The sequence below is a fragment of the Sceloporus occidentalis genome, unplaced genomic scaffold (genome assembly GCF_023333645.1).
Source record: "Sceloporus occidentalis isolate IW3139 unplaced genomic scaffold, rSceOcc1.0.p SCAF_3, whole genome shotgun sequence".
NCBI classification, from domain to species: Eukaryota; Metazoa; Chordata; class Lepidosauria; order Squamata; family Phrynosomatidae; genus Sceloporus; species Sceloporus occidentalis.
This window is the reverse complement of record NW_028316983.1, coordinates 119481841-119504992: the sequence shown is the minus strand read 5'-3', so window position 1 is coordinate 119504992 and position 23152 is coordinate 119481841. Positions and strand designations below refer to the sequence as shown.

General features: G+C 45.6%; 1 protein-coding gene across 1 annotated transcript in view; it reads left to right on the top strand.

The window, feature by feature from the left end:
- Positions 1–13145: 13145 nt before the first annotated feature.
- Positions 13146–23152, top strand: part of PAPPA2 (pappalysin 2) — a 177932-nt gene continuing 167925 nt past the window's right edge. Inside the window, exon 1 of the mRNA XM_089518326.1 lies at positions 13146–13626. Coding sequence (XP_089374452.1) covers positions 13146–13626 — 481 coding nt within the window. The remainder of the gene's footprint in view (positions 13627–23152) is intronic.

The window sequence follows — 23152 nt, the reverse complement described above, 5'->3', positions numbered from 1 at the left end:
TTCTTGGTTTACATACTATTTGTAGTATAAACTAAGCAACAGTATAAATTAGAAAAAACTTATTAAGTTTCATTACCTTCATTAATCAGCATTGCTTTCTACAACAAGAATTGTAAAATACTTGTTTCCCCCTTTAATTCAAATCCATAAGTAGCTGCTTCTCCTTAATATTCCTTTCTAAAATCTATAAAGGGTCCCCAGGTTTCTGAAAAGCTCTCTATTGTATCGCCTTTAATTAAATTAATTAATTTTTCCATTTCCACAATTTTCACTAATTTTCTTACCCATTCTATACAATCTGATATATTTTTGTTTGTTTGTTTGTTTTCCAATACCTTCCCAATAGCACTCTAACTGCTGGTACAATTTATCTAATTAGATTACAATGTTTCTTTCCTCTTTTATCCTCTTCATCTACAATATTTAACGAAAAATTACTTCTGGTTTCAGAGTGATTTTAAATCCTAATATCTTTTCTGCTCATTTACTTACTTCAACCCAACACTTTTTAACCTTCTCACAAATCCACTACAAATGAAAGAATGATCCAATTTGCTTTCCACATTTCTAGCATCTATTACTGACTCCTTTATAGATTTTGCCCGATTTCTCTAGAGTGATGATATACTATTTGTACATCATTTTATAAAGGATTTTCATTAAGACTACATGACCAGGTATATTTTACTCTCTTGTCCAAATATTTTCCCACTAACTCATTCACACATTATGGCCCAAATTCCTTTATTGGCTTATATTCAATTACAGAAGCCCTGTCATATGTACAAAGTTCTTGATCAACTTTGGCTGACCACTAGTATGCTTGAATTTGGCCATTTATGACTGTTAAATTCTAGTGGGGATGGGTAGGTGGTTCAGCTAAGCCCCAAAAGTGATAAAGTCCTCTTGACAGTCTTTTAAAAAGTGGTTTAAAAGCCAGTTTTGAAGAATCATAACTTGAATTTGGAAGATATCAACAACTATAGGTCAGTTGCTGATATCTAATTTGTAAGCAAGGTGCCCAAGCAGATGATTGCCAGCCAGCTCTATTCCCACTTGAATGAAACTAGTTATCTAGATTTATTTCACTCAGGACTTGGCCTGGTTTTGGAATGGAAAGTTACCTAGCCTTCATTAAGATGGGGCAGGGAGAGTATGATCCCCTTTCTTCTCCTAGACTTTTCAAGAGTTTTTGATACAACTGCTTTGCCCTTTTAGATAAGTTTATCTAAATTGAGTGTTAGAGGTATTGCATCATGGTGGTTCTGCTCCTAGTTAGGTGGCTGTTTTGACAAGGTGGTGCAGGGGGATTACTATTCAATTTCTTAGCAGTCATAGTATGGGGTTCCAGAGTACTCTTAAAAAATCACTGGTCCCATACAGACAGGCCAAAATAAAGCTGCTTCGGGTCACTCTGGAAGTATACTGTTTAAATGCTGCATGAGTCCTAAGAGGCCGGAAGCTGCGCCAAAGCCACAATCCAGTCCTAAGGACTGGAGCGCAGCTTTGGCACAGATTCCAGACTCTTAGGATGCATGCATCATTTAAACAGCATACCTCCAAAGTGACCCGAAGCAGCTTTATTTTGGCAGTCTGTATGGGGCCACTGGCTTCTCAACCTCTAAATGAAACCGCTAGAAGATACTATCCAGAGATTTGGATTGTAGTGTCAACAAGGTGCAGCAGACAAGCACTTTTATCTTTCCTTTTAACCAAATCCATGTGAACTAGTGGGTGTTCTGCATCAATGTCTGGGGAAGTAATGGGATTGGATGAGGAGCAATAAACTGTAGCACTGCATAGATGAAATGGAGGTGCTGATATTGGGTCAGTTTACCCACATGAGTGATTTTAAACCTATTCTGGGGAGGGAGCTTGCCCTAAGGGATCAGATTTTTAGAAGGGCAGATGTATCACTACAGGAGGTGCAGGGGTGAGGAGTGCACCAGGGGACACCACAGAGAGAGGTATCATCTAGTGCAATGATACACTTGGTAGAACTGGCAGGGCTGCTGGGTAAGCAAGAAAGGGCATTGCAATGCTTTCTCACTTGCACAATGGCCGTGCCAGGGCCCAGATGGACCTCTGGGATGAAGGCACTGCCCCCTTTACTGAAGGGACACCACTGTAGAGTTTTTTTGAAGCATGCTCTTGGACTGTTTATTGTCAGTAGCACTGAGTATCTTGACTCCGACTGATGACTCTGTTAGGCAGTGTGCACTTATTTTAAAAGATAAAAATAAATAAAAGCAATTTCTGGTAGCAAGGCTAAAAGCAGCTGATGAAGTTACAACTGCTGCTCTCCCAACTTCCCTAGGTAATTGCAGCTGCTGATGTGCTCCCACATATTGCCGAGGCAGCATGCACCCACATGCGAAAGAACAACATTCCCTTCATAAACATCCCGGAACTCTCAACTGGTCTCCTCTCTTATCTGCAGCTGTTCTTGGGCTGTGTAGAGCAGATGCTGATGTGGTACAACTTGCAGTGCACAAGCAAAGGATGTGCATTCCCTATTTCTCTTCCCAACTTTGTACTTGGCCCAATGCTAATGCTCCAAAAGGCTTTCCTTATGTGCTACCAATTTTTGGTAGTAGATAATACCACTGATTTTCAGCATTTTAAATTGTATTTCTTCAAGAAGCCCGAGGGATCCAAAATGGGAATTGGAATCACATTCTGCCAGTAGCAACTAAACTTTGTTCACCCCTGCTCTCTAGACAGATAAAGTCTAGTTGAAAGTTACTCAAGGTTAAAAACAATAAAAGGGGCTTTTTTGGATATGTCCGCAGCAAAAGGAAGAAAAAGGAAATGGTACGGCCACTCTGTGGAGAAGATGGCAAAATGCTAACAGGAGACAGAGAAAAGGCAGAATTACTCAACACCTTCTTTGCCTCAGTCTTCTCAGAAAAGGCAAACGGTGCTCAACCTGAGGAAAATGGAGCAGAGAACAGAAAAGGGGAATTTCACCACAGAATAAGTAAAGAGATAGTACAGGAATGCCTTGTTAATCTAAATGAAATTAAGTCTCCAGGACCAGATGAACTACATCCAAGAGTATTAAAAGAACTGGCAAATGTAATATTGGAGCCATTGGCAATAATTTTGAAAACTCCTGGAGAATAGAAGAAGTCCCAGCAGACTGGAGGAGGGGAAACGTTGTCCCCATCTTCAAAAAGGGGGAAAACGTGGATCCCAACAATTATCATCCAGTTAGTCTGACATCTATACCAGGAAAGATTCTAGAGCAGATCATTAAACAGAGAGTCTGTGAACATCTAGAAAGCAATGCCATAATCACAAAAAGTCAACATGGGTTTCAGAGAAAGAAGTCATGCCAGAGAAATCTAATCTCTTTCTTTGATAAAATTACCAGCTTGGTAGATGAAGGGAATGCTGTGGATATAGTATATCTTGATTTCAGTAAGGCCTTTGACAAGGTTTCCCATGACATTCTTGCAAACAAGCAGTTAAAATGTGGGCTAGACAAGGCAACTGTTAAATGGATCTGTAATTGGTTGACCGGCCGAACCCAAAGGGTGCTCAACAATGGCACTTTTTCATCCTGGAGAGAAGTGACCAGTGGGGTCCCACAGGTCTCTGTCCTGGGCCCAGTGTATTCAACATCTTTATCAATGACTTGGATGACAGAATTGGGAGCATACTTATCAAATTTGCAGATGACACCAAATTAGGAGGAATAGCTAATACTCCAGAGTACAGGATCAACATTCAAAATGACCTGAATAGAAAGCTGGGCCAAAGCTAACAAAATGAAATTCAACACGGAGAAATATAAGGTACTGCACTTAGGGCTGAAAAATGAAATGCACAGATATAGGATGGGGGACACCTGGCTGGATGAAACTACATGTGAAAGGGATCTAGGAGTCCAAGCAGACCACAAGTTGAACATGAATCAACAGTGTGATGCGGCAGCTAAAAAGGCCAACGCAATTTTAGGCTGCATCAATAAAAGTATAGTGTCTAGATCAAGAGAAGTAATAGTGCCACTATATTCTGCTCTGGTCAGGCCCCACCTGGAATATTGTGTCCAGTTCTGGGCACCACAATTCAAAAAGGACATTGAGAAACTGGAGTGTGTCCAAAGGAGGGCGACTAAAATGATGAAGGGTCTGGAAACCATGTCCTATGAGGAACGACTCAGGGAGCTGGTGATGTTTAACCTGGAGAAAAGAAGTTTAAGAAGTGATATGATAGTCCTATTTAAATAATTGAAGGGATGTCATATTGAGGAGGGAGCAAGCTTGTTTTCTGCTGCTCCAGAGAACCGGACCTGGAACAATGGATGCAAGCTTCAGGAAAAGAGATTCCACCTCAACATTAGGAAGAACTTCCTAACAGTAAGGGCTGTTCGACAGTGGAACACACTCCCTCGGAGTGTAGTGGAGTCTCCTTCCTTGGAGGTCTTTAAGCAGAGGCTGGATGGCCATCTGTTGGGTATGCTTTGATTGAGATTTCCTGCATGGCAGGGAGTTGGACTGGATGGTCTTTGTGGTCTCTTCCAGTTCTATGATTCTATGATTCTATAATTCTAAGATCTGCTAATCCATTGTATTACTGTAGTACATTACACATGGGCCTGTCTTTAAAAATGATTTGGAAACATCTGCTGGTTCTGAATAGAGCAGCACGATTGCTAACAGGGGCTGACCTATACAATCATATTATGCCAGCAGTTTGTGATGTGCAGTTGCTTCTGGGCCCAATTCAAAATGACAACTAACATTCAAAGCTCTCTATGACATTGGTTCATTCCAAGGATAATCTTCAAAGGCCCTCCTCTAAGAACTTCAATTACATGTGGGGTCTAAGGATGTGGCATTTTTAGTGGTGGCACCCTAATTGTGGAATGCCTTCTACAAAGAGGCTTATTTAGCAACTGTGGTGTGTTGGGCACCAGATGAAGATTCTGTCTGGGGTTTTAGTTCCACCTTTAAAACCTGTGTAGTGCCTATAGCTCTACTGCTGGTATGTTGTTATTGTTGTTGTTTAGTTTTCATTTCATTTTTGACTCTAAAAATGAACCTATCATGGTGTCCTGCTCTCATGCTGTAACAGAATGCCAAGTCCCAACATTGCAGTAGCTGAAGGAACAAGCGGTATTCAGTGACAAATAGTCCAGGGTCAAGAACTGTAAATCCAAGCAAAGTCCAAGAGGAGTAAGATAATGAAGTAAAAAAACAACAACCATCCAGGGTCTTAAATCACAGAGTCAGATCTCACAGTAGAGACAGGCTGAGAGAGAAAACAAGTTTGTTTTCAGCAACTGAAAGGGGGAAAGGCCCTATAAGGACATATAAAGCCCAGTGACTCAACCTCACCCAACTTGCAGACCATATTTCAAGAAGGTGTTTTCCCACTGCATGCACACAACCTCTCACTTCACCAGCAGGGGAGGGACTAGATTTGTCCCACACTCTGAAGCTACTGTTCCCAAAAATTTGGAACTATCTCTCCTAACTCCTGTTCTGGTGGTTGTTAGACTGAGCTGGAAGAAGGCACAGCTGTGACAGGTCTGAAGCCAAACTCTCATGTGGGGGGGGGGGGGGGGGATGACACATGGGGTTGTCTTAGCCAGATTTGTTTGGGGGGGGGTGGTGCCTTTGCCTTCTTCTGAGGCTGAGAGAGTGAGACTTGCCTAAAGTCACCCAGTGGGTTTCTATGGCGGGATACAGACCACCGCTTTGCGGCGGTCTCCCGTCGGCGCCATTTGCTCCGCGCGGGAGCTGCAGCAGCCAAACCGCGCGGCTCCCGCGCGGAGCAAAAAAGAAGCTCCATTTCGGAGCTTCTTTTTGCGGCACCTTTATGACATCGCAGGCGCCGCTGGCGCATTCGGGACGTCATAGGCGCCACGACACGTCTGGACGCTATGCGTCCAGTACATAAACATGGCGGCCCCCATGTGGAAGGGGCGCCGCCATGTTGTATGTATTGTATACGTACTAGGGTTAGGGGGGTGCGGAAGCACCGCCCCTTCCTAACCCTAGTACGTATAGAATACGTACTATATGGTGGTTTGTATCCCGCCTATGACTGAGCAGGGATTGGAACCCTGTTCTCCAGAGTCATAGTCCAATGCTCAAACCGCTGCACCATGCTGACTCTCTACTGATATTTCATATTGGTTTATTTTTGTTGCTTTAAACTATTTAATTTTTGTTTTTATTTTGGTTTTTTTACACTGCAGTGCTCTAATTTTTATTTTGTGAGCTATCCAGAAAACTTTGTACATCAGCCAGAATAGAAATGCAATAAATTAAATTGCCCTGTATAGTCTGGGACACAGTTTCCTATAGTAGCACTCATTTGCAGCTTGAACTGACCTCATCTAATTGCATTCTAGCTTTGTGTGTGTCTGTCTCCCAATTGTTTTGTCATTTGAGTAATGCACAGACCGCCTCACATCGCTTTCATGTCAAAATGCATTGAAGGAAAAGAAAAATCAATGAAGCTGCTTTGTATGTGTGCGACAGTGTTTTTAAAAGCTCTTTTTTATTTCTTCTTGTTGTGTAAAGGCAGATCAGACCCATGGGAATTCAATTCCCCCCTGTGCAGACCTCACTGAAGTTAATGACATTTCCTTAAGAGCAAGGCGTTCCTGTTTATTCCAACAATCTATATGGAGTAGAATTTTCTAGTGCTCTCATATTAATATAGATCAGTGGTTCCCAACCTGTGGGTCGGGACCCCTTTGGGGGTCGAATGACCCTTTCACAGGGGTCACTTAAGACCACTGGAAAACACATATTTGCATGTAGCAATGAAAATAATGTTATGGTTGGGGGTCACCACAATATGAGAAACTGTATTAAAGGGTCGCGGCATTAGGAAGGTTGGGAACCACTGATATAGATCATTCATTGATATTTTAAAATTGATAGTAATTAAAATATGTCCTCATATTCATAATGTGTCACTGAAATATCTTGGCCTAGCACTGAAATATAAATTACACTCTGAGTGAATATCAAGCTAAACGGCAACTAAGAGTCCCGTGGTAAACTAAGGCGGGTTATAAACCGCCACTTTGAGGCAGTCTGCTGCCGCCGCTGTTTACTCCGTGCGGGAGCCGCAGCAGCCACACCGCGCGGCTCCCGCACGGACCAAAAAAGAAGCTCCAAAATGTACTTTAAGCGGCGCCTCTATGACGTCGCGAGGCGCCAGGGGCGGACTCGCAATGTCATAGACACCGCAACACGTGTGGACGCACAGCGTCCGATACGTAAACATGGCGGCCCCCATGTGGAAGGGGCGCCGCCATGTTCTACGTATGGAATAAGTACTAGGGTTAGGGGGGTGCGGAAGCACCACCCCTTCCTAACCCTAATACATATTCCATACGTATTTTTGGCGGTTTGTAACCCGCCTAAGACAGTTGCTGAGCCAGATCTTCTCAGGTGCAAAGGAAAATCCTTGTATGTTTGATTACCTATATCAGGCAGATTGGTTTTGCTACAAACAACAATTTGGCTCAAGAAGAAAAATCTATGTGATAGCTTTGGCTGAAGAGTGGGGTATTATTATTATTATTATTATGTGGTAGCATACGTTACTTGCTTTTCTACTCATCATGATTTGCAGATTAATGTGTGAGAAAGCACTGTGTTTGAAGCTTCATGGAAGATCTCATTGTAATGTGATGCACATCTGCAATAATACATTCACATGTGTCAGTCATCTCTTGATATAGCACTCAAGTGAGGCACATGCATGTTTGAGAAAACCAGCCATTTGTGAGATGAGATCTAACCATTCTTGTTTCTTTTGGTGAAAGATGGTGATTGAGAACAGCAATAAAGAGCCTTAGCCATACGAGATAAGGAATATAGTGGACTTGTTAGACAAACAAATCATAATTCATTTTATGAGAAACATACCACTGTCTTTTGTAAACTTGTCATTTGGGTTTGGTATACCTTCCTTTACAACTAAAAGGTATTACTAATTTCCTGGAATGTGAGCAAACAATGGGGAAAAGCAAATTGTGCTACATAGGTAGTGGCCAAAATAATGACATCTCTGATCTTGCATTATTTTTTTATGGTTCTTTATTTATGGATAGTTTCAACTCCAACATGCAGAATTCTTTGCCATCTTGTCCTGCCAAACAACGCTGAGAGACAAATCCTTCCTAAACCCTTATTACAAATGAAGAATCTGTGCCTTGAAGACAGAAGGCATTTTGCACAAGTGATGATAAGAGTAAGTCTGGAACGCCTCACTCCTGAATGGTTCTGATGTTTTGCAGAAAGCCAAACAGATCCATTAAAAAACCAAATGGTCACCCTAGCCAAGAGCTTTTCCACGTAGCACAGAGCCCTTTCACAGCACAATGCTTCTCTTTCCTGCCCTTTGTATCTGAGTATGTGAATGTTGTTGCAGGACAAGAAGATGATATGAATGAAGCCAGAGGTACATCTGTGCCTGTGAAGACTTTATGTACACAGAGGAGGAAAATATAAAAAATACTGACTTAAAATTCAAGTGTGTGGAAATGCTTTTAACCCCACCCCACCCAGCCTCAATGAAAAACATATTCAAAAACATATTTTAGTGCAACATGAAAGCAGTCATTGTTCTCCGAAGAGCAGGAACTGGAACAAATATCAAGTTTACAGTGCAACACAATGGATAGCTCTTCAGAGCGTTAGTACCTCCACATGCCTCAAGACACTGATCCTCGTAACAATTCTTTGATTTAGGGCAATATTATGACCCTCATGTTGCAGTTAGGAGACTTTGCCGCCCCAGGGCAGGTCACACGGGTGAGTTCACATCCGCTGAGGGTCTACTCACTTCACACAATGCCACTACTATCATTCAATCATTATTTATTCCTCCCCTTCTTCACTTGTTGCAGATAAGAGGCTTGCTGATTTCAGTATATCATATGCTGTATATGATATATCTTATATCATAGGATAGCATATATGGTATGATCCAAGTATTGCATATATGGTATGATCCAAGTCAAGATGATTAAATTGAGGCTGACATACTTTGACCATATAATGAGAAGACATGGATCACTGGAAAAGGCACTAATGCTAGGGAAAGTGGGGGGCAGAAGAAGAAGAGGACGACACATGCCAGATGGATGGACTCAATCAGGGCATGAGCAGAGCAGATGAAGATAGGGAGACTTGCAGATGTCTCATCCACACGGTTGCCGTGAGTCGGAATCCACTGAAGGGCAGGCAACAATAGATGACCCCAGTTCCCTGATTTCAAAGGCGACAGGGGCACTTGCTTTAAAACTCCACCTCCACATTTGATTCCACCTCAACATTAGGAAGAAATTCCTGACCGTATCATGCTCAGCCAGGCGGAGGAGGCTGGGTTTGAGCCCCAGGTGGAGTGGGAACCTGAAGCTGAGCCGGGTCCTAGCTCTGCTCTGCCAGCAAAAGCAGAGCTTGTTCTGTGTCAGGAAACTCAGCAACCCAGCCTTCCACCAGCAGATATTCCAGGCACAGAAGATATGGATGAGTAGGACAAGGAGGTGCCTACCTTTAGCCAGCGAAGGTCTGAAAGGGCATGCCTCTGCCAGTCCAGGAGGCTTTATGAGAAACACTCAGCAATTGGGAAGCACCTGTGATTAGGCACTGGGTAATATAAACAGGTGCAGGTCACTGAGCTCCTTTGTCAGAGATTATCTGGTTTTCCTGGTGAAAGCATGTTTCTCTGACTCCCCTGGACTTTGTGGCCTGAAACCTTGCCTCTTGAACTACCGGCTGACCTGGACCCTCTGGACCTCGGAATTGCCTTGCTAAACCTGGCTTTCTGGAACCCTGGGCCCTTGGATTGTTTGACCCTTCTCTATTGGATACTGTACTTTATTTCTTGCATTTCTAAAGACCTTTAGTTTTGGTTATAAAGCTCTGCTAGGCTGTTTGAGCCATTATCAGCAGTCTTGGAAGCTTCCTTGGACAGACGTAAGAGCTGTTTGACAGTGGAACACACTCCTCAGATGGAGTCTCCTTCCTTGGAGGACTTCAACCCCCAGAATGTCATAGCACTGAGCCAGGGCAATTAAACCGCTGTCAAACCAGATTATTTCTATGGTGTGGATTATGAACAAGCTGGGAGGTGGACAGCCTGTGCTGGAAGGAAGGGCACTCCCCTCTGTTTCTTCTCTGAACTCCGCAGATAGCCCTTTGAAGGGAAGGAAGGCGCTGTCGAGAGAAAGAGAGAAAAAAGTTTCCAAACAGAGGCACAGGACTTTGGGGACCCCTTTCCTCCTCCTTCCTCCCTCTCAGCAGGCGCAGGGTTTTCGTAAACAAGTCTTTCTCTCTCCCCTCCACCTTTAAATGAGTTGGGGTTTTTTTTACCTCAGAGGAACCCCCCCAATAAATAAATAAATACCCCCCCCCAATAAAACCCCTTTTGTGCCTCCTCAGAGGGTGAGAGGGAAAGCTCTGTGGGGCAAATCCCTTTTGGGTGGGAAAAGTGGAGGGAACTCCAGAGTTGCTGCTCCTCTCCTGCCCCCTTCCTCTGCTCCTCTTCTTGTCTCTCCCTTCCCTGCCCTCCGGCCGGGCTCCTCAGACTGGCAAAGACATGTGGAGACGATGGTTGGGAGGAAGGAGAGGCCCCTGACAGAGGGGACACAGCCTGCATCCAGAATGCAGACACAACCCGTTTGGACACCGCTTTAAAATTGCCCTGGATCAATGCTATGGCATTCTGAGAGAATAGTCATTTGTTGGGGCACCAACTTGGAGCCAGGGCAGTTAAAGTGGGGCCAAGGGAGACCTGGGGGGACACTGGCCCAGAGGGAGACACTGGAGACAATATCTCCCTCTGGACCAGTCTTCACCAGTGTCTCTCTATGGACCAGTCTTCCCCAGTGTCTCCCTCTGGGCCAGTCTTCCCCAGTGTCTTTCTATGGACCAATCTTCTCCAGTGTCTCCCTCTGGGCCAGTCTTCTCCAGTGTCTCTTTATGGGCCAGTCTTCTCCAGTGTCTCTTTATGGGCCAGTCTTCTCCAGTGTCTCCCTATGGACCAGTCTTCCCCAGTGTCTCTTTATGGGCCAGTCTTCCCCAGTGTCTCTCTATGGGCCAGTCTTCTCCAGTGTCTCCCTCTGGGCCAGTCTTCCCCAGTGTCTCTCCATGGGCCAGTCTTCCCCAGTGGCTCTCTATGGGCCAGTCTTCCCCAGTGTCTCTTTATGGGCCAGTCTTCTCCAGTGTCTCCCTATGGACCAGTCTTCCCCAGTGTCTCTTTATGGGCCAGTCTTCCCCAGTGTCTCTCTATGGGCCAGTCTTCCCCAGTGTCTCTCCATGGGCCAGTCTTCCCCAGTGTCTCTCCATGGGCCAGTCTTCCCCAGTGTCTCTTTATGGGCCAGTCTTCTCCAGTGTCTCCCTATGGACCAGTCTTCCCCAGTGTCTCTTTATGGGCCAGTCTTCCCCAGTGTCTCTCTGTGGGCCAGTCTTCCCCAGTGTCTCCCTCTGGGCCAGTCTTCCCCAGTGTCTCTCCATGGGCCAGTCTTCCCCAGTGGCTCTCTATGGGCCAGTCTTCCCCAGTGTCTCCCTCTGGGCCAGTCTTCTCCAGTGTCTCTCCATGGGCCAGTCTTCCCCAGTGGCTCTCTATGGGCCAGTCTTCCCCAGTGTCTCCCTCTGGGCCAGTCTTCCCCAGTGTCTCTCCATGGGCCAGTCTTCCCCAGTGGCTCTCTATGGGCCAGTCTTCCCCAGTGTCTCTCCATGGGCCAGTCTTCCCCAGTGTCTCTCCATGGGCCAGTCTTCCCCAGTGTCTCTCCATGGGCCAGTCTTCCCCAGTCTCTCTCTATGGGCCAGTCTTCCCCAGTATTTCCCTCTGGGCCAGTCTTCCCCAGTGTCTCTCTATGGGCCAGTCTTCCCCAGTGTCTCTCCATGGGCCAGTCTTCCCCAGTCTCTCTCTATGGGCCAGTCTTCCCCAGTGTTTCCCTCTGGGCCAGTCTTCCCCAGTGTCTCTCTACGGGCCAGTCTTCCCCAGTGTCTCCCTTCAGACCCTGCGGAGTTGGCGCCAGTGAAGCGGAAGGGGAGCGCGCCCAACAGCCGTAAGAAGCGCCTTCTAACAGTGGAGGGCCCTCAGGTGAGGCCAAGAGGCACCAACTCTCCTTGAAGGGCCCCTGCTCCGTGGTGGGGAATCCTGGGAAGTGTAGTTGTTTGCCTGCAGGGTCAGCCCTGTTCAGGGCTTGGCTGGAAGATGGCCAACGACGACCAGGTAGATTTCAGAGGAGTGATCCCCAAACTGTGCTCTTTAAGGGATTTAGGACTTCAACTCCCAGAATCCTATGCCATTGGCCAGCATGGCTGAGCCTTCTGGGAACTGAAGCCCAAAAGCTCTTCAAGGGCACAGTTTGGGGAGTTCTGTTTCAGAGGAAAGCACTGGCCAAAACCCCTTTTCTGTCAGAGAGCGCTAAACCCGGTCTGCTCCGCTCTGGGCCCCGCAACATACTCCAGCTCCCAGACTTCCATAGCGAAGAGCCAGAGCAAGCGGAGTTAAAGCGGTGCCAAACCGGGTTACCTCTCCAGTGTGGGTGCAGCCTTGCTTCCCTCCACTTTCCCCAAGTGATTGTTTTGGGCTGAAGGCATTTAGCTCCTGCCTTTCTTCTTCTTTGCGGGATCCGGGCGGGCATCTCTCTGCAGCCCCGAGGGAGCCCTTGCCCTTCGCCGGGGAGGAGAGGGAGGAGGGGCCGGGGAAGGAGGGAGGGAGGCAGGGAGGGAGGCCATCGACGGGGCCGGCCCTCCCTCTCTCTCTCTCTCTCTCTCCCTCCCTCCGCTGCCGGCGGGGCAACCCCGGCGCCGTTCGAATAAAGCCGGCAAAGGAGGGCGCCTTCTCGCAGAGGCCACCTGCCTTTCTCTCCCAGAGCCACCCGACGGAGCCCAGCCCTGTCTGTGGAGCCCTCTGCAGAGAGGACGCACCTGTCTAAGAAGAGACAGAGGAAGGAAGGAAGGAAAGAAGGAAAGAAAGAAGGCAAGAAGGCAGGAAGGAAGGCGCTCCCCGAGGGCCCGTCCTTCCCTGCCTCCCAGGCGGCGATGCCGTCCCTCCTCCTCCTCCTCCTCCTCCGCCTGAGGCCGCGGGGCTGGGGTCCTCCCCGAGAAACTTGAGAGCCACTGCAGCGAAGCCCCGACGACGGCTGCCAAAGGATGTCTCTCCGGCCCTTGCTGCTGGTGGGGATGGGGATGGTGATGGTGCTGGGGGCCTCGATGATGGCGCAGTTGGAGGGCTCCATCCCGCAGCGCTGCCTGCTGAGCCGGCCCAAGAGGGGAGCCTCGACGGCGTCCAGGGGGAGCAGCAGCAGCCACCCTTTGGCCGCCTACCCGAGGGAGCCAAGCCGGGCCCAGGAGGAGCCTCGGAGGCCTCCCCGTCGCCGCAGTGCCCGGGCCTTGGAAGCCTCGTCGGGGGCTCCGTGGGCCGGGCGTCGGGGCTTCTCCCTGCTTGGTCCCCGCGGGCGAGGAGGAGGAGGAGGAGGAGGTCCCGCTCCAGTGGAAGCGCTCTACTTCTCCGGCCGGAGGGAGGCGCTGAGGCTGCGCGCCGGGGCCCTGGCCGAGCTGCCCCGCGGAGAGTTCACCCTGGAAGCCTGGCTCAAGGCCGAAGGCGGGCAGAGCAACCCGGCCCTCCTGGCAGGTAAGGCAGGCTGCAGCCACCCTGCAGGGAGAAGCCGCTCCGGCAGCGCTTGGGCGCTCTGCGGCTACAAGGCTGTGGGATTCTGAGAGCTGGGGGTCGGTGGTGGGGCCCAGAGAAAGCCCTGAAACATCGAAAAGACAACTCTTGGAAACCAATCCCTAAAGAGGCGCCTCCTCTTCCCCCGACATTCGGGGCTTTGATGATTCTCTCTAAGAATATCTAGGTCCTCTCCAGCGCAACTCTGGGGTCAGCTTTAGCCAAAAGGGATCCCTAGAGAGGACGCTCCTCTAGGCATTTGTCCCTCCTCCAGCACAACTCCGTGGTCAATGTCTGGCAGATATCAACCACAGAGGAGGACCTACAGGGTCCTAGGGGCAGATGTCAACCACAGAGGAGGATCTACAGGGTCCTAGTGGCAGATGTCAACCACAGAGGAGGACCTACGGGGTCCTAGTGGCAGATGTCAACCACAGAGGAGGACCTACGGGGTCCTAGTGGCAGATGTCAACCACAGAGGAGGACCTACGGGTTCCTAGTGGCAGATGTCAACCACAGAGGAGGACCTACGGGTTCCTAGTGGCAGATGTCAACCACAGAGGAGGACCTACGGGTTCCTAGGGGCAGATGTCAACCACAGAGGAGGACCTACGGGGTCCTAGGGGCAGATGTCAACCACAGAGGAGGACCTACGGGGTCCTAGTGGCAGATGTCAACCACAGGGTCCTAGTGGCAGATGTCAACCACAGAGGAGGACCTATGGGTTCCTAGTGGCAGATGTCAACCACAGAGGAGGACCTACGGGTTCCTAGTGGCAGATGTCAACCACAGAGGAGGACCTACGGGTTCCTAGTGGCAGATGTCAACCACAGAGGAGGACCTACGGGGTCCTAGGGGCAGATGTCAACCACAGAGGAGGACCTACAGGGTCCTAGGGGCAGATGTCAACCACAGAGGAGGACCTACGGGTTCCTAGTGGCAGATGTCAACCACAGAGGAGGACCTACGGGGTCCTAGGGGCAGATGTCAACCACAGAGGAGGACCTACAGGGTCCTAGGGGCAGATGTCAACCACAGAGGAGGACCTACAGGGTCCTAGGGGCAGATGTCAACCACAGAGGAGGACCTACGGGGTCCTAGGGGCAGATGTCAACCACAGAGGAGCAAAACAGACTTTGCAAAGATTTGATTCTGCATAGTAAAAGGCACACTTGAATCTCATTCTCTCCAGAATTGAGGAATCCTATGACAGGGCTGAGCAGAAGGCGCACAGAAATAAACCAATAAACAAGCACAGGCTCCTCTGCTTCTGGCCTGCAAGTTCATTCCCAAAACTGGTGTTTGAGAGGCGAGCCCTGAGGTGTAGAGCAGAGGGCTGTAATAGGGGTGAAGGACCTCTTCCAGCAGCAGCGCCATGGTTGTCTTATGAGTTTATCACGTGAAAAAGATCAGGAGTTTATCCCATTAACATCCCGGAAAAAACCATTTAATTATGCATAAAGATTTCACACGACATTGCACAAAACCCACCATTAAAGTGGTCGCAAAACAGCATTAAGGCACCTCTTTTTACTTTTGAGATTTCAGCAACAATGCATTTCGCTTTATTTGCACAATTGCACGTGATAAACATTCGCTCTTCATCTGTTTCTGACGATGCCAGCCACAGATGCTGGCGAAACATCAGGAATAAACTCTTCTAGAACATGGCCACATAGCCTGAAAAACCCACAAAAAACTATTCTCACAGTTACTTGCCATTTCTACTTCAGTTGCAGGATGCTTTACATACACTTCAATCTCTCTTTAAGGTCAAAATCAGCCCCAGTGTGATAAACCCCTTAGACTGACCCTAGGAATGGGTGTGGGATGAGGAATGGAAACCCCTTAAGAGTGGGCTCTAACCATTAGGTTTCAAGGACCCGGTGTACAGCTCCCTAGTTCAAATGACCTGAGTGAATCAGTGGTGTCACTGGGGGGCACAGACTGCATGGGGTGGCACCCGAGAGGGGCGGGGGGGGGGGTTCAGATGTCCTCAGCACAAAGGAGGATGAGGCACCACAAGATGTGGGGCATTCAAGAAAAAAAATGTAGGACATGCCCAAATAAAAGCTCAAGACACTCGTGATGCAAGCTACAGGAATAGATATTCCACCCCAACATTAGGAAGAAAGTCCTTACAGTAAGAGCTGTTTAACAGAGGAACACACTCCCTCAGGGAGTGGCAGAGTCTCCTTCTTTGGAGGTCTTTAAGCAAAGGCTGGATGGCCATCTGTCAATGGGGATGCTTTGATTGAGAGTTCCTGCATGGCAGAATGGGGTTGGACTGGATAGCCCTTGGGGTCTCTTCCAACTCTAGGATTCTAGGATTTTGTGTAAATGTAAATCCGTGCTTCTCAGTCAGAATGGAAGACATTTTGGAATTCCTCCTGAGCAGAAGGTTGAAATGGAGGTGATGTCCTGCAAAAGGAGGGCATCTGGTCACCCTGTAGAGGAAAGTGTACATCTGGTGGGGCAGTACATCTGGTGGGACTGACACAGCCGCTGGGCAAGTGAGGGAGTGTGTTGTGTCCCTTTCCTGCTTGCCCAGCACCCAACTGGACATCAAATGGCCCTTTGAAGGCCACAGCAGCCCCCTCCCCCCGCTGCCCTCCACCAGGTGACACCAACCTCAGGGATGCTGGAGTGAACCTCTGTGAGTGTTTTGTAGACTCCATACATCTCTTAATCTTGCCCTTCTTTACATTGTTGGCATGCTGAATAGCCAGATTGTCTAGCAAATGTCTGCTTTACAGGGACATATTATAGGTTGCATAAATGAAAATCTTTGGTATTGGATTACCCAGGAAGTCTTCGGTTCTCACTTCAAAGAATGAACCTGCTGTGTGTTTTAGTCCAGACTTTAAAGAAACGACCCAAGGGTTGGAGCCTATTTGGAGATAGGCTTCAGCACCTTGGCCAGCTCCTTGAATGATAACCCAAAGCAGATTCTTTGGCTCCCTGACACTGGAGCCACCAGCACCAATGGTGGAACTTGTCTACATGTTTTTATTGGCGACTGTGTGCTTGAGGGACAAAATATATCCAATGGCTTGTTTGGAGGCTGAGATATGCCAGAGCGTGTGGAGAACACACACACAGATGCACTTTTGGGAGTGCATTACGCAGTGTGATTTCAGAGACTGGGATATAGAGACACAGGAGAGTGAAAACCTGGAGAATCGTTATTCTGGCAGCTCACACTTATACACTTACACTAAGGCACTCCTATTGGGCATAAGTTATTCCTATAGTATTGTGAAGGAATACTGCTTTCCTGTTACAGTAATACGAACAGAAGGCGCTAGCAAATAGAAACTGTCTAAGGTAGCTAGGGACCATAGGTGTGCTGGGTGTGTGCCCCACTCTGGTCAAGATCTGCAGATTTTCAAGTAATGTGGGCTTCTGTGGAGGCTTTGAGAGACAAAAGGTTCCCACTTGATTATTATTGTATACACTCATGTATAAGTCTAGAAATTTCGGTTAAAAAATGACCCCAAAAACCTGAGTTGGCTTATCCATGGGTCAATGTAAATACTGTGCTTTACCTCTTTTTCTTTTTTTAAAGGAACCATCCCTTGGTGAAAGGCAAGAGTGTAATCTGTCTTGGAAGCACTAACCCTGCTCTATTCTCTCCAGCCTTTAGTATGAGCACAGTTATGCCTGCTGGAATTTTGTTCTTTGGCAATGTTTTCCTTTGCTTCATTCTTTACATCCTTTTTATATGCTCCTAAATTTTACCCTTGACTAATCCATGGGTCATATCAAAATGCATGATTTTGGCCCCAAAATCTGTCCCCAAGTTATACATGAGGTCGACTTATAGTGGAGGATATACGGTAGTTCATTTTAAGCATTTAATTAATCCTGTTGTTATTATTATTATTATTATTATTATTATTATTTATATGCTGCTATTCTGCCAGAAAGACTCTTAGAGCTGCTTACAGATTGCTAATCTGACAGTTCCATGCCCTCTGGTTTTTAAGCTAAAAAAGACATGACACAATAGGAGAAAGGAATGGCAGTGGGGAAGGGGATCAAGTCCAGCAGATACTGCCAATTCTTTCCTCCCTCCAAGACCAGGACAGTGGCAGTTGGGATGGATGGAGGGTTTTTCATCTGCTTCTGGGCCTAGGCATGCCTTTTCTCTCCCTCTAAGGCCAGGGCGATGGCATGTCATTCAGGCTTTTGCAGCAGCAGCTCCACCAACAACAGTTGGTCCTATATAAAAAAAGAGTTATCCTATCTGTGAAATGTTTGCTGCTTTGGAACTACTGGAGCAGTGATTATCTCATGCTATTAAGATAAGATGGTTTCTGAAACATTAAAAAATGCTGTCTGTCTTGGGTGGTATCTTGTCGGACATACTTCCTGGTCCTCTCTGTCTTGATCACACCATCCAGAAGGTTACTTTTGCACCATTTCCCAAAAGATACATGAGCACTTGTGATAAGTTGAGATATACCAGGCAGGCAAACATGTCCTGCATCCTCATGTATAAATCCTTAATAATCTCTTTTGGTACTTATGCCTTATTCTGGGTCTGCATTATAGTGTGGTTTCAAATGCAGCTGGATGAAATTGCCATTCCATTCTATTCTATTCCATTCCATGCCCTAAGTCAAAACACAAATTTGTGTCTCTGTGTCTCTGTGTGTATGACCATATTTGTTTCATAGTTGGATGTCAGAAGTGCAGAACTGGGAAATCCAGCACCAAAGTTATCTGTGGAGTTTTTCAGTTCAGCCCATAATAGAAACAAAATGGTCTTTGCAAAGATGAAGAGAGCTTTAACATTGCTTATCTTCCTTCAAAGAACAGGACTTGATTCTGCATGCTAATAGATACACTTGAATCTCATTCTCAACAGAATTTAGGAATCCTATGATAGGGTTGACCATAATGTCACAAAAAAACTATGTAAGCTTTCAGGTTCTCTGGACTTTTCCGTCAGTCTGGATGGTACAAAAGCAGGCTGTGGAGGAAAGAGTAAAAAAAAAAAAAAAAACCCTACAAAAACCAGGGTCAGATGAAGCATTTGCTTATATCACTTTTCATGGCAAAGACCGCCGACTAAATGCAGTGAGTATCGTTAAGATAGTCTTAGGAACCTGGGATGAAGAAGGGATGGTTAACTCCCACCTAAATCTGTCTGTTGCCTTAAGCAAAGTACCCAGGTTTCAAGGAGGTTGACAACAGAAGTTGAGTCTTTTTTTTTAATGTTCATGTACTGTATATTCAAAAGTGACCTCAGTTACTTATAATAATGGTACAGTATAACAAAAGCAGGAAAATAAAAACACAGAAGGAGGGAAAATAACCACATCAGTCATAAGTTTCTATAAAAGATAACCAAATGTGGGACACCTGGCTGAACGAGACTATGTGTGAAAGGGATCTGGGAGTCCAAGTAGACCACAAGTTGAACATGAGTCAACAGTGTGATGCAGCAGCTAAGAAGGCCAATGTGATTCCAGACTGCATCAATAGAAGTACATTGTCTAGATCAAGGGGAGTAATAGTGCCACTCTATTCTGCTCTGGTCAGGCCCCACCTGGAATATTGTGTCCAGTTCTGGGCACCACAATTTAAAAAGGATGTTGAAAAACTGGATCGTGTCCAAAGGAGGGTGACTAAAATAGTGAAGGGTCTGGAAACCATGCCCTATGAGGAATGACTTAAGGAGCTGGAGATGTTTAGCCTGGAAAAGAGAAGGTTAAGAGGTGATATGATAGCCCTGTTTAAATATTTGAAGGGGTGTCATACTGAGGAGGGAGCTGACTTGTTTTCTGCTGCTCCAGAGACTAGGACCCGGAGCAATGGATGCAAGCTGCAGGAAAAGAGATTCCACCTCAATATTAGGAGGAACTTCCTGACAGTAAGGACTGTTCAACAGTGGAACAAACTCCCTTGGAGTGTGGTGGAGTCTCCTTCCTTGGAGGTCTTTAAACAGAGGCTGGGTGGCCATCTGTCGGGGATGCTTTGACTTAGAGTTCCTGCATGGCAGAATGGGGTTGGACTGGATAGCGGGCTCTTCCAACTCTATGATTCTATGAAATATAAGTCCATTTGTAAATGTTGCGTATAGATCATTCCGTCAGATATTGCAAATGTTGTTAGACCTTCTATTCATTGGATCACAGCTGTAGAAAAATGATCTTTACAGTAATCAAGTAGCAATCTTTTAGTACTCAAAAGGGTGCAATAAATCTGTTCCGTTGTCCATTTGTTAATTTCCAAGAAACAGGTAAATAATTCAAAAGAACACATACATAAAGGAATATCAAGGAACTTTCCAAAACCAAATTTATTCATGTGATTACTTCCTCCTGAAATGTAGCTCCTATGGGGCAACTCCAAAACATATGCATTATGGAAGAATTAGTAGTATTAAATTAACAGTTAGCTGGTTTAGAAAGCCCTTTCTTGAATGGACATTGTGGTGACCAATATAACTGGAAGACCATAGTGTGCCTCCATGGAAAATGAGAGCTATTTTACTACTAATTTGTCTCACTTTTCTCCTGAAAGAGGAGTTGCTTTCAAGCTGAGAAAAGTGGAACAGATGATAGAAGGTAAAAGACAGAACCTGTAGCATAATATAGACATAAAGAGTGTTAGAGAACACCAGGCTGTTTTGGATGAGATTTATTTTGTTTTATTTATACCTAATTGTTCTGACAAAAAGTCTTTCAAAGTGGTTAACAATAAAAATAAAGACTAAAAACAAAGTCTATTAGAACTATAACATAAAAAAATAAACATTGAAAAGATGGAGAGAGCAAATGTTGTCCTGTCCTTAAAGAGAGGCAAAAAGTGGATCTGAGAAATTATAGACCAGTGTACCTAATATCAGTCCTGGGCAAAATTTTAGGCTAAAATTTTAAGAGGCTGTTCTATAAATGTCAAGAAAATAATCCTTTGGCTACTATAAGTCAGCCTCTGGTCATAGAATCATAGGCTTGGAAGAGACCACAAAGTCCACCCAGTCCAATCCCCTGCCCTGCCATGTTGATCAAGAGTAAGTCATGCCAAACCAGTTTTCTGGCTGTTTCTCTCTTTGTTTCTTTTGATGGAATACTGGTCTGGTAAATCATAGATTTAGTGCCTCTAGATTCCAGCAAAGCATAATGCAACTGAAGAATGGATCATGAGAGGTTGGAACAAGAACTGATACTTATTCATACCCAAGCCCAATTCAAGGTGCTGATATTTTCTTTGAAAGACTCCAATGGCTTGCAACCTTAATATTTGAAAAACCACTTCTTCCCTCACTAGCCTGTTTGTATATTAAGGTATTTTGTCATTGTCCATCTTTAGCTTCCTCTCTCAGCTTCAGAGGAAGGGAAAGGCAAATCCTTTCTGAACAAATCTTGCCAAGAAAACTCCGCAAGTGTTAGACTCACCATAAGTCAGAAAAGGAAAAGGTATGGTTTCTTTTTTGATAAGAGTAAAGGTACAGTACTTACATTGACCTGAGGATAAGTCAACCCCAATTTTTTGGTCTATTTTTTGGCTAAAATTTCTAGACTAGTATGTATCATATATACATTAATTTCATAATAGAATGCAACTTATGTGGTTTCCGGTTAAAGGTCCAAAACAGGAAGGCAGACGGGGCGGCTTCCGGCTGCTCCGGGGGCATGGCATTTAGATGATGCACCTCATCTGGCAGCCCTAAGACCACCTCCAAGTCACTTCTGTCATTCCAGTGTTTTGTTTGTTTTCAAAACAAGCCAGCCATGCTTTTCTTTCTTGGTGATCCTTCAGGAGTGTGTTTATATGTGCCTTAAAGTCACCTGCTGAATTATGTCAACTTCATGATTCTCACAGAATTTTCTTATGCAAAGAATAGTCAGAGATGGGTTTGCCAGTTCCTTCCTCTGAAATATAACATTCAATACCTGGTATGGAGGGAAGACAAGATATGGAGAAAACAACTATCACAAAACACTGCTGCATATCACTGCCTTGGAAGGATTTTCAGCTACTCGTGCAACTTCCTTTATGTTTAGCCACAGGCAGATCACCAGAAAATAAAAGTTATTTGGGAAGGAATGTGAGTTCACCATTTCAAAATTTTGCCAGGAAGTGAAAGTGAGCTACTCGAGCTGCTTAAGTTATGCTTCAGTTTTTATAGCACAGGGTTTTATTTTGAAATAAGGTTAAAAATAGAGATAACCCACAGGAAGAACACATGTAACAATTCAAATAAGATTATTAATGGAGGGAAAAATAAAATCTGTTCATTTTCCTTAGGAAATAACATGTGAGGTTTTGGGACAAGTAGAGTAAAACAGTCTACCTAGGAGACACTCACAGATCATTGAGAATTTTGATGTATGTTATATAGTCAAACTATAGAAAAATATATGAACCGTCTTGTTTGGTACTTCATTAGGAACTTGAAGGGCTTCTATTCAGGAGATGAATGGAAACCATGGATTTGTTTTTAATATTGTGAGTCTTTGCTTATTCTACTCACAGAATAAGGTTATACATATTCATGGTTCCACAACAATTTTATCAATTAACTGCTCTTTAGCAATTTGTTGTTAGCTGCCCTTGTGCCAGTTCCGACTCATGGCAACCTATGGATGAGACATCTCCAAGAATCCCTATCCTCCACTGCCTTGCTCAGATCCTGCAAGCCCTTGCCCATACTCCCCCGATTGAGTCTATCAATCTGGTTTGTGGTCTTCCTCTCTCTCTCCTACCCTCTAACTTTTCTAGCATTATTGTTTTTTCCAGTGATCCATGCCTTCTCATTATGTGGCCAAAGTATGATAGTCTCAACTTGATCATTTTTGCTTCCAAGGAGAGACCTGGTCTGATGTGTTCAAGAACCCATTTGCTTGTCTATAGCAATAGCAAGTACACTTCTACACACTTATCAGTGCACTTCAGCAGTACCTAAGTGGTTTACAATGTGTAAGCTAGTTTCCTCCCAACAATCTGGGTACTCATTTTAGCAACCTTGGAAGCATGTGAGGCTGAGTTGACCCTGAGCCCCTGGCTGGTATTGAACTCATAACTTTGTGGGTTGTGACTGAGCTGCTGCAGTACAGGCATTTAACAACTGCACAACTAGGGCTCCTCCTTTAGAACATTGCATGTGAATTTTGCCATGTGTACAGTTATTTAAGAAGATCTTTATATAAGAATGCAGGTTGGTTGGGTTCAAAATGATGAAGAAGCATGATTGTAACTATTTTCTTGGGTTTAATGGGGAGAGATTCCTGGCAGCATTCAGCAGTCATCTTCCAGAACTCCCACAGTGTTGGACATTCCCATGAAAAGTGAAAGAATAAAGGTAAAGCTTAATAATGTTATACACTACTACTGAGAACTTTGGATTTCCTTTGTGTTTGTTGATTGAAAAAGTTGTCAGAGAAATTCTAGACATGATGCCAGCATTCAGCTTACAGAGGCTTGGCTAAGTCATCCTATTACATGCCTCCATAAGATGAGTTGCTTATAACTAGAG